A 12,189-nucleotide genomic window follows, 5' to 3' on the forward strand; every position below is an offset into this window, starting at 1 on the left:
CTCAGTGATTCCTCTCTGGTGTCACAGTTTGTCACATGTGCAGCAAACTAACTGCAGCTGACAGCAACTGAATGGTCTCAGCTGCAGTGAGCTGCAGAGAAACACAACATACAGATATTCAGTGTGAAGCATTGACTGGAAACACGGAAAAACAACATCCTGGAAGAATGGCAGCTTCCATCTTTAAAGGACTGGAAGAGGAAGAAGTTTCCAAGGAATCATTCAGAAGAGTTTCAACCAGAAACTGACTGGATCCATGAATCTGAAAAGGTGTTTCTGAGTGAAAGAGACAGACGTGTACAGACTGAACTATCGGGTCAACAGTGATTCTCTGACAGGGGGAAACTCTTTGTGCTCAACACAGAGACACTGAGGAACCAGATGAACTGAACCAGAACCCAAACCCAGGAAGCAGAGGTTCTTCTTCAGTGAATGTGGTGTTGAAGGTGTGGAGGTGGATCAGTGTGTCAGAGGAGACTCTGTAGAAGGACAGAGTGCCAGCAGGACGGTCCACATACACTGCTGCTCTGTTAGAGACAGAGGAGGAGGAGGAGGAGGAGGAGGGGATGGATGTTTCTCTGTTATTGTGACAGACAGAGTAACTAGAACGATCAGAGCAGCTCAGACACCAGGACTGATCATTGTATCCAAACACACAGTCTCTGCCTCTTCCTCTCCTGCTGATTCTTCTGTAACTCACTGATATATAAACTGTTCCGCTCCACTCGACCTCCCAGTAACAGCGACCAGTCAGAACATTTCTACACAGCAGCTGAGGCCAGTCATCAAATCTGTCTGGATGATCAGGATATGACTGAACCTTCTCCACACATGTCACCTTCCTGTTGTTGTCAGACAGTTTCAGTCCTCTGTTCACTGTGTTTCTGTCGATGGTGAGTCGACAGGAATCTGATGGAGAGAACAAACACAATCCAGCTGCAGTTATTGATCTATCATCTGTTCACTTTGATCAGTGAGGGATGTGACAGTGTGAAGATGGCTGGATGTCATGAATCAGATGAAGAACACACTTACACTTCCTCAGACCTGGTGTCAGCCATCGTTCTCCAGCAGGCTCCACCCTGAAAGGAGGAGGGGGGTCAGAGCAGCACCGTCTCTTTCAGCATGCACACATGGACATTACATGGCTCTCACACACACATTGTTCTACACTGAGGAAGATGCTGACTGCTCATGAGTCCTTCACACAGCCACACTTGAAAAACACAGAAATATCCCTTTAACTGGATGAATAAAGTCTCTGAATCTGCTGAATATGTTTCCTTACAGACTGTGCATTAACCAGCAGATGATTGCTGGTATGTATGTTTTCTTTGTGGCCCATTTATCTCAGAAATGACCTGATAAACCTCCATCATTCTGACAGATCCACGCTGTTTTAAGGGGACACCGGCTAATGCTGGCAGACATTTCCTCCTCCTCCTGACAGAGGTTTGCTCCTCCCTCGCTGCTCCTCATCACTTCTAACCAGCTCATGAGCCGGTGAAAGGAAAAGGAGCCGACTGGGTCTGAAGTTATGGAAATAAGTTATGAAAGTATGAGGACAATATGGGATGTTTCAGAAGTTTCATCTCCACTTCGGATCAGACTTAAATTACACTGAAAACATCTGTACGCACGGTCTGAGGAATGTGTGAAGTGTGCAGATTCTCTTTATTTAATGCAGGAACATCTGTATGAGCGGTTTTTGTGTTTGTGTGTGAGATGGACTCTAGACCCACCCAGGGTGGACCTGCCTCTCACCCTGTGGCTGCTGGGATCGGCTCCAGTTCCTGCCACCATGAACTGAATTAAGCAGGTAGAGAAAATGGATGAATGGATTTATGCATCTGGTCCCTGGACTTTGCATCATTTTTGATGGATGTAAAACTGAATTATTTGGACACTGTAACAGGGAACTTGTTTGGTGTAAACTAAAGGTAATATTTGAGCAGAAGAACTTTAAAGCAACAGTGAAGCCTGGAGCTGTAAATGTAATGGTTTGGGTCTGAGGCAGGGCCCGGTCAACTCTCCATCACAGAATCCAACAGGAATTCTGAACTCCATTTCAGAGGCTGTTTGAGGAAAATGTGAGACCATCTGTCTAGAAACTGCAGCTGAAGCAGAGGTGGACCATGCTACATGACAATGAGCAAAAACATTCCAGTAAATCCACCAAGAAACTTCTCCAAAGGAAACAGAAACACGGGGTTCTGGAACAGCTCAGTCAAAGCCCAAAGAGAAAGAAGATTGGGAAGACAATGACGAGGAAGATTTCTCTGAATCTGAAAATCACATTTACGTCCATTCAGAGTATGACAGTGAGTTTAAAACAGGATGAATTTGATGCTGAACCGATGCCAAAGTGAGCAGGTCAACAGCAGCAGCACCAGTTCATCAGCAGCCAGTCAGCAGAGGCCCATCAGGGCCAGAAATGTGGACGTCATTAAGTGGTGAAACTGCACGGATCACCTGATGCAGCTGGACTGAGAGGTCAAATGTGTGATCTGTGACCATTTCTAATTTAAAACCCTGACTGTGTGTTTTTAACTCCTAACTGTGATCATTGGTGAGTGAGAACGAACTAACAAAGTGAACGGACTGTGGACAACATGTCAGGTTGGTCTGAACTCTGACCTGGGAGTCAGCTGACTGACATTTAACATGAACATCATCACATAGTGAGATGTAAGCTGTATCTCTGTAAGAGGGAAGAGTCAGGAAACCCTTTATGTAGAAACTGTGATGTTTTTGAGCTGCAGACCAACATAAAGCTGTTAAATGTTCTGTGTAAAGATCTGCTTGAGTGAACAAAGGAAAAAGGCTCCTACATGTAGGTTCATATAAAACTCAGCATGAAGCAAAAAGACAGGGCTGAGTGAAGGACAGAGAACATGTCCCCCAAGGTTCAGTACTGGGACCTCTTCTCTTTGCCATATATCAACTCAGTGGGACAGATCATTCGATCACATGGCTTCTCATACCAGTGTTATGCTGATGATACCCAGCTCTATCTCTCATTCCCACCTGACGACCACACGGTCTCAGCACAAATCTCAGACTGTCTCTCTGACATATCAACATGAATGAAAGCCCATCACCTCCAACTTAACCTCCCCAAAACTGAACTGCTGGTCTTCCCAGCCAAACCAACCATACACCACAAAATCTGCATCCAAACTGAATCCCTATCTCTTGCTCCATCAAAGGTTGCTACAAACTTGGGTGTCATGATTGATGACCAACTAACCTTCAAAGATCACGTTACCTCGGTTGCTCGTTCGTGCCGCTTTGCATTACTAAACATAAGAAAGACCGGACCATACCTAACCCAACATGCCCCCCAGCTCCTGGTGCAGGCCATGGTCATCTCCTGCCTTGACTACAGCAACGCTCTCCTAACTGGTCTCCTAACTGGTCTCCCAGCCTGTGCTGTGAAACCTCTGCAGATGGTCCAGAACGCGGTGGCGCGTCTGGTCTTCGATCAGCCTAAAAGAACACATAAACATGTTTCCAGCTCTTCCTCCTCCATCAGACATTGTGTGATGCTGCAGCAGACCTCTCCATACCTGAGAGTGTCCAGCCTCCACTGTGGATCCTCCAGTCCAGCTGATAGCTGCTTCACTCTTGAGTACTCTGTTCATTGAACTCCACAAGCTGCCCTTAGCCGCCCGCATTAAATTCAAGTCCCTGATGTTAGCTACAAAGAGCTTAATGGAACGGCTCCATCTACTTGAATGCTCTTGCAAAGGCTTATGTCACAACTCGGTCCCTCCGTTCGTCCCAGGATTGTTGTCTAGCAGCTCCTACACCACGCCTAAGACAATCCAAACTCTGTTCATGTGTCGTCCCACGATGGTGGAATGACCTACCGAGCGCTACCAGAACAGGGGCGTCCCTGTCTATCTTCAAGAAGCTCTTGAAAACCCAGCTCTTCAGAGAGCACCTCCTATCTTAGCACTTACCTTGTACTTTCCTACCCCCTCTATCTCTGCACTTTATCTTTCTACACTTCCTTCTATGCCTGCACCCTATCTCTACTCTGTCCCCTCTGACAGAGTCGGACTCCTGGGTTCCTTCTATGTAGTTTATTGTTAGCTTTTTATATAGCTGTTATATCTTCATTTGTAAGTCGCTTTGGATAAAAGCGTCTGCTAAATACATAAACATAAACATGTTTCCAGCTCTTCCTCCTCCGTCAGATATTGTGTGATGCTGCAGCAGACCTCTCCATACCTGAGAGTGTCCAGCCTCCACCGTGGATCCTCCAGTCCAGCTGATAGCTGCTTCACTCCTGAGTCTCCTGGATGGTTGTAGCTCAGGTCCAGCTCTCTCAGATGGGAGGGGTTGGAGGTCAGAGCTGAGATCAGAGAAGCACAGCCTTCCTCTGTGATCAGACAGCCTGACAGGCTGCAGAAAACAACACAAATGGCAGATTCTGAGAGAAAAGACACCAACAGCAGACACCATCCTGAACAGGTCAGCTGTTCATCCATGACTGTAAAACAGAATTAAAATGATCAGCAGTTGAACAGCTGAATGAATCCTGACCTGAGAGCTTCCAGGTTACAGTTTGGACTCTGCAGTCCAACAGACAGCTGCTTCACCCCTGAATCCTGCAGGTTGTTGTTACTCAGGTCCAGTTCTGTCAGACTGGAGGACTGGGAGCTGAGAGCTGAGGACAGAGCTACACAGCTTCTCTCTGAGAGGTTACAGACACTCAGTCTGAGGAGGAATAACAGGAAAAGAGTTAAGTTATAAAATGATTAATTATTCACATTAAAGATGGTTAAACTGGTTGCTTTTGGAATGATCTGAGTGACCATTGTGCCATTGCAGTGGTCAGAAGTGCCAAACTCTCCAAAACTAAACCACAAATTCTCCTCAAAAGAGATTTCAAACATTCTCATGAGCAGGCTTTCTTGCACCATCTGTCTAATTTTGATTGGAAACGAATCTCCCTCCTTGATCATGTTGAGCTGGCCTGGAAATTCTTTCATGATGAACTCTTGAAGCTTATCAATAAACATGCTCCCTTGCGTAAATTTAGGATAAAAGAGAGAAATAATCCCTGATTTTCCACTGAAACTGGAAACCTCCTTTAAGAAAGAGATCCTGCCTGGACCAAGGCACGAAAACCCAAATTAGAGGCTGTTTGGATCATTTTGGTCCTCTGCAACAAGTGTTCCTCCTTAATTAAGAAGAAGAAATCTGAATTTTATTAATCTGAAACCACCAAAAATCTAAATGATCCCGAGAAATGTTGGAATGTGGTGAGATCTGCTTCTGGTGCTTCTGGTGAACTTTGGTCACAGATTCTGTGAACTTGGCTGATAAATGTGCTGTGAAACTATTTTAATGAACGTTTCATCACAGCAGGGCACTTGTTTGACTCCTTTAACAGTAACTTTAAAAACTCTCTTTAAATAATGAGCCTGCTGCTGTAAACTGTCCCCTGTTGACTGTTATTTTCATGTTGAACCTGAGTCTGTTTCTGAGGTCCGTAGTGCGCTAAAATAGTTGGACTCCAAAGAATCAGCTGGTCCTGATAGTTTGGACCCATTTTTCCTGAAGCTGGCTGCTGACTTAATTGCTGAGCCTTTAGCTTGTATCTTTAATCTAAGCCTCAGCACAAACAAACTTCCCAAAGTTTGGAACTCCACATTTGTCCTTCTGCTGCTGAAAGGAGGCGAAAGCTCAATGGTGAATAATTACAGGCCGATCTCAAAATGATGCTCTCTGGTGAAAGTATTTGAAAAACCGGTCTGTGACCAACTGAAGGAGTTTTTATAATCAAACAACAATCTAAAGCCATTTCAGTCAGGTTTTAGGAAGCAGCACAGCACTGCTACTGCTGCCCTAAAAGCTTTAATGATGTGTTTGAGGCATTGGATTAAAAACAGGTTTATATCTTTAATGTCTGTGGATGTAATTGTTGTCCATCTGTCTTGTCCACCATGACGTGTGCTGCTGCCTTTCTTGGCCAGGTCACCCTTGTTAAACAGGTCTTGATCTCAATGCTTCTTTTATCTGGTTAAATAAAGGTTTAATAAATATATAAATAATAAAACCATCCTGAACAGGTCAGCTGTTCATCCATGACTGTAAAGCAGAATTAAAATGATCAGTAGTTGAACAGCTGAATGAATCCTGACCTGAGAGCTTCCAGGTTACAGTTTGGACTCTGCAGTCCATCAGACAGCTGCTTCACCCCTGAATCCTGCAGGTTGTTGTTACTCAGGTCCAGTTGTGTCAGACTGGAGGACTGGGAGCTGAGAGCTGAGGACAGAGCTGCACAGCTTCTCTCTGAGAGGTTACAGTCACTCAGTCTGAGGAGGGATAACAGGAAAAGAGTTCAGTTATGTAATTATTAATTATTCACATTAAAGATGGTTGAATTAATAAATAATGATGACATTTATCCTAATTCTATATTATAAAGTGTTGCCACATTCTTGCAGCGTGTCTCTTTCCTCTTTATGTGAACTGATCTGATGTAACTGTTTGCTGTGAATCTGTGTTATTTACAAACTGAAATTATCTGAGAAATAACTCAGTTATTTTCTCTCCTTTTAACAAGCAAACAGAGTATTTAAAACATATTTATCTCTGTACTTACACAGCTTTGTTGGAGGCTTTGACCACTGGCAGCAGCCTCAGAAGAGCCTCCTCTGAAGCAGAGTATTTCTTCAGGTCAAACACATCCAGATGTTTTCCTGATGACAGTAAGATGAAGCCCAGAGCTGACCACTGAGCAGGAGACAGTTTATCTGTGGAGAGACTTCCTGAACTCAGGGCCTGTTGGATCTCCTTCACCAGAGAACGATCATTCAGTTCATTCAGACAGTGGAACAGATTGATGCTTCTCTCTGCAGACAGATCCTCACTGATCTTCTTCTTGATGTAATCGACTGTTTCCTGATTGGTCTGTGTGCTACTTCCTGTCTGTGTCAGCAGGCCTCGTAGGAGCCTCTGATTGGTCTGCAGGGAAAGACCCAGGAGGAAGCGGAGGAACAGGTCTAGGTGTCCATTTGGACTCTGTAAGGCCTTGTCCACAGCACTCTGATGGAGATATTTTAGTTTTTTTTTGTCTGTGAATGATTTAAACCTCTTTTTTTGTTCTCCCATCAGGTTGACTCCAGAGCTGATGAAGGTCAGATGGACATGAAGAGCAGCCAGAAACTCCTGAACACTCAGATGGATGAAGCAGAACACCTTCTCCTGGTACAGCCCTCTCTCCTCTTTAAAGATCTGTGTGAACACTCCTGAGTACACTGAGGCTGCTGAGATATCGATGCCACACTCTGTCAGGTCTGATTCATAGAAGATCAGGTTTCCTTTCTGCAGCTGCTCAAAAGCCAGTTTTCCCAGAGACTCAATCATCTTCCTGCTCTCTGGACTCCAGTGTGGATCTGTCTCAGCTCCTCCATCATACTTGACCTTCTTCACTTTGGCCTGAACCACCAGGAAGTGGATGTACATCTCAGTCAGGGTCTTGGGCAGCTCTCCTCCCTCTCTGGTTTCCAACACATCCTCCAGAACTGTAGCAGTGATCCAGCAGAAGACTGGGATGTGGCACATGATGTGGAGGCTTCGTGATGTCTGGATGTGGGAGATGATGCTGCTGGCCTGCTCCTCATCTCTGAATCTCTTCCTGAAGTACTCCTCCTTCTGTGGGTCAGTGAACCCTCTGACCTCTGTCACCATGCCAACACAGCCAGGAGGGATCTGATTGGCTGCTGCAGGCCGTGTGGTTATCCAGAGGCGAGCAGAGGGAAGCAGGTTCCCCCTGATGAGGTTTGTCAGCAGCACATCCACTGAGGTGGACTCTGTAGCATCAGTCAGGGGCTCCTTGCTGTGGAAGTCCAGAGGAAGTCGACACTCATCCAGACCGTCAAAGATGAACACAACCTGGAACTGTTCAAAGCTGCAGATTCCTGCTGCTTTGGTTTCAGTAAAGAAGTGATGAACAAGTTCCACCAAGCTGAACTTTTTCTCTTTCAGCACATTCAGCTCTCTGAAAGTGAATGGAAACATGAAGTGGATGTCCTGGTTGGCTTTGCCTTCAGCCCAGTCCAGAGTGAACTTCTGAGTTAAGACTGTTTTCCCAATGCCAGCCACTCCCTTTGTCATCACTGCTCTGATTGGTTCATCTCTTCCAGGTGGGAGTTTAAAGATGTCTTCTTGTCTGATGGATGTTTCTGCTCTGCCTGCTTTCCTGGATGCTGCTTCAATCTGTCTGACCTCATGTTCATCATTGACCTCTCCAGTCCCCCCCTCTGTGATGTAGAGCTCTGTGTAGATCTGATTCAGCAGGGTTGGGTTTCCTGCTTTAGGAATCCCCTCAAACACACACTGGAACTTCTTCTTCAGAGCAGATTTAACTTTACGTCCACAAAGTTCTGAATGAAGACAAGAAATAACATCAGTAAACAGACATTTCCACCCTGTAAAGAATGAGTATTTGAACATGTGTTGTTCTGTGAGCTGAGACATCAGTAAATGTGTCATTTATCCAGCAGGTTAAATCTTTAGAGAAATCCTCTTACTGCTCTGCAGACGCTCAGCCAGCTCCTCCTGCTTCATTCTCCTCAGGAAGTGAACTGTGATCTTCCCTAATGCCTCTCTGCTGCTCCTCTGCTCTTCATCCTCACCCTCCCTCTGACTCTCTAAGCATTCTGGGTAATCTGGACTCAGAACCTTCTGGATCTTCTTCAGCTCCTCCTTCACAAAAGTGAGCATGTTGTCCTCCAGCAGCTGGAACAGAACACTATATGAATGAGCCAATCAGGCTGAAATCATGGAGCCAAACATCAGATCCATGTTGGACACACTGACAATCCGCTGGTCTGCAAAGTGCAGCCTGGAGATGACTGAACACAATAGATGGAAAAGTAGCTGTTGTACATGTACAGACCATAAATATGGAGTCCAGCTGTGTCTGATGCTGCTGGGCAGACTGACCACTGGGAACCTCTGACCTCTGCTGGTCCACTCTGTGGAGGAATGATGAAGAATGAGCTCACATTGTGTCTGTCCACACAGACAAACACAAGGTAAAGGTCCATGAAGGGATGTGTGGATGTGAACAGTGAACGCAGCCATAAAGCAGCTGATTAACTCTGAAGCTGCACATCAGCAGCATCTGTGTTCCAGAAGATAAGAGCTCAGTGTGTCTCATCTGTTCAAAATCTGTTCAGACATTTTACCATCAAAGTTATTATTGATCCATGTGACTTTGTTCATGTTGGACTGTTTGTAAAGCAGCTGACATTGTTCAGAACATTTATTTCAGAAACAGCTCCTCTATAATAAATATCATTCTTAATATTTTCCTCAGTGAAAGAGACCTGTTTTAACATCCATTCTTTCCACTCTGACAGTTTCACATGTGAACATGAAATGATGTGAATAAGAGCTCACATTAAACACAAGTTGGAATAAGAACTGTTCAGACTGACTCTGGAACATTTTACAGTGTTACACCATTTACACTCAGCTCACCTCAGAGACCGTGAACGTTGGACTGATTTAAATTCAATAAAATGACCCATTGACCTGTCGCTCCTCATGGACACACAGCTGGGTTCAGGTTCAGGTCTCTGAAAGCTGCTGATAGGAAAAAAACACGTGTTTAATTTAGATTTACATGTTCAGTAAAATTCAGTTTGGATTAAAAAGTAAAAATGTGACAGAAAATGATTCATTTTGAATAAATCAACGAAAAACTTAATTCTTAAAAACCTAATTCATCTGAACCATGATGCAGCCTCCACTGAATACTGACAGCTACTCACTGTTTGTCTGATGGAACATCATGTTGGAAAACAATGAACCCATCCTTGGACCTGTTGCTCTTAAAGGACACACAGCTGGGTTCAGGTCCAGGTTCAGCTGCAGATCCAGCTTGGTTCCTGTGAATAAAGGTGGTTTGGTGATGTGAGCGCTGAGCTCTGACATGGAGAAGAGTCATGGACAGTTAGAGATGGTGGTCTCACCTCTGAGCTTTGCTCTGGCTCTCATGTTCCCCACACAGAGTGGTTTTAGTGTCCTCACACTGATCCATGCTGCTGGATTCACATCAGCTCACACACACTTTCTACCTTCATCTGCAGAGGAAACACAGATCATTCATCTGCACATCAACTCAAATCCTCTTTTCCATCATCTGAGCTGTAAACAGATCAGCTGCTCCTCCACTGATTGGCTCTGATTCTCTGTTTCATATCAGTGTCTCTGAATGCAGTCAGACAGGAGTGTTGAGGCAGAGGAAGCTGCCATCAGCTGCTGTACTTCCACTACCTGTCCACTAGGTGGAGGCATGGAGCTGCAGCCCAGCACACACCTCATGATGAAGGATTCTTAGGAAGAGCTTCTTTCCTGAGGCTGTGACCCTGCTGAATTCTGCACCGTCACTTTAACTTATACCATCGTGCTGTCACTGCACTGCTTATGTGTCTGAATTAATTTTTAACTTAAATCAAATAAAAACATGAAGAAAACAAAAAAAAACCATCAGCTGATCATCATTTTGATTCCAGTTAATTAATAATCTGATCATCATGTAGATTTGTCTTCAAACACAAAGTGATCAAAGTTTGTTCTGAAACAAGAAGCGAACATGTTCTCCAACATTACAGAGCAGAAACAAACAGGAAACTCACAGATAGTTCAGAGCAGCAGAAGAAGAAGACTCTCCACTCGACAGACTGAGACACAGGTGAGCTGCTTCCTGGAACCAGTCAGAGCAGAGTCCACCTGTGATGGAGGCGGGACAGATAGAACCTGTCTGACCAGTGGAGTTCATGTTAAAACACGCCTCCAAGTTCCTGAACAACAAACTCTGATCTGAAAATATTTATTCAACTGTTCTCTCTGAATGTTCTCTGAGATTCTCCAGAATCGCCGTCAGAAACATTAAAACCAGGCTTTAAACTGGGATCTGTTCAGTGCAGCAGCTCTGTAGTTTTAGTGCTGCTGCAGATGCACCAGATGTGTGCAGGTAGTCTGAAAACATCTGTCATCATGTGACAAACTGTGAACACATCAAGGTGACATCTCTCTGGTCTGCAGACCAATCAGAGCCATCCTGGATCCAGCTGTCTTTGTGTAAAACTGATGCTAATAAAATGTTAAAGTCCTCTCTCCTGTGTATCTGCATCAGCTCCAACAGCGGTGCTGTAATGCTGATGATGGGATGAGACACGAATACCACAGTTTTTCAGATTTACAGTAAACTGGAGCTGATTTATCTCCTACAAACTGGATCAGACCTTTCCAGGACTTTTCAGTTTCCTTTTCTTTGTTCAGATATTTCACCTGCAGCTCTGAACCTTCAACATTTAAAGGAAAACATCCTGTGTGTTCATTAGAAAATAAGAGTAAAGAGATGAAGAAACTAACAGAGTGAAGTTTGGTTTCAGTGTGAGACAGAAAGCAGGCTGATTCATTTTCATTAGTTAATGTTACAGCTGGAGTTGATCTGATCAGCATCACATCATTACATGATGTCATGCTGAGAGCTTTCAGCTAATCTGCCTTATAGGTTAGTTTGAGCTGGAATTCAGCAGCTAGTTTCATTTAACAGTAAATAGAGGAAAGCTACAGAATAACTGAAGTTACAGGATGATTTTGTAAAGTCTAAACATTGTTTATCCAACTGTGAGATCTTTCAGACAGCCACACCTTCGCCTCTTCAGCGTGAAAATATGTCGTCGGACCGGTCAGACTCGGTTAAAGTCAGATGCTGACGTCTGAAGACATTAACCCTTCTCATGATGCTCAGAGGGAACAAACAAACACCCTGTTACTGTTTCCGTGTTTCACTGTTTGGCTGTTGAAGCTCTGATGAACAAAGTGGACTCTTCATTGATCTGCATTTATCTCCCTCTGGTGGTGAAAAGATGAACCTCATGATGTCGTTTAAATGAACAGATTAAATTATGTGTTTTTAAACACTTAAATACTTCAGTGTAGCTATTAAAGTTGTAATAATGACTGTTGAAAAGCACATGGAAACCAACAGTGTTCGACACAAACAGTACAACATCTACATATACCATAAAAACTATATGAAACTGAAACCAAAGATGCTTCAGAGCTGGAAAACTCTCCAAAACAAAAACCAGAGGAGGCTCGCAGCTCAGGCCGTGAGCTTTACAGCACCTCCTCGCCTGGACTTCGTCGCTT

At 44.3% G+C, this 12,189-nt stretch overlaps 1 protein-coding gene across 1 annotated transcript; it reads right to left on the reverse strand.

Moving 5' to 3' along the window:
• Positions 1-340: 340 nt before the first annotated feature.
• Positions 341-11,380, reverse strand: LOC140309343 (uncharacterized). Its single transcript, XM_072387171.1, has 12 exons — positions 10,665-11,380; positions 9,999-10,109; positions 9,798-9,914; positions 9,505-9,612; positions 8,918-8,996; positions 8,550-8,757; positions 6,620-8,402; positions 6,156-6,329; positions 4,552-4,725; positions 4,237-4,410; positions 1,036-1,082; positions 341-909 (listed from the first exon to the last, which is right to left on the reverse strand). Exons 2-12 carry the CDS (start codon positions 10,064-10,066, stop codon positions 356-358), a joined length of 3,486 nt encoding a protein of 1,161 aa, XP_072243272.1. The 5' UTR covers positions 10,067-10,109; positions 10,665-11,380; the 3' UTR covers positions 341-355.
• Between the last annotated feature and the right edge of the window lie 809 nt (positions 11,381-12,189).

Source organism: Leuresthes tenuis, unplaced genomic scaffold (assembly GCF_036924035.1).
Source record: "Leuresthes tenuis unplaced genomic scaffold, fLeuTen1.0.hap1 SCAF_6, whole genome shotgun sequence".
In the NCBI taxonomy this organism is placed as follows: Eukaryota; Metazoa; Chordata; class Actinopteri; order Atheriniformes; family Atherinopsidae; genus Leuresthes; species Leuresthes tenuis.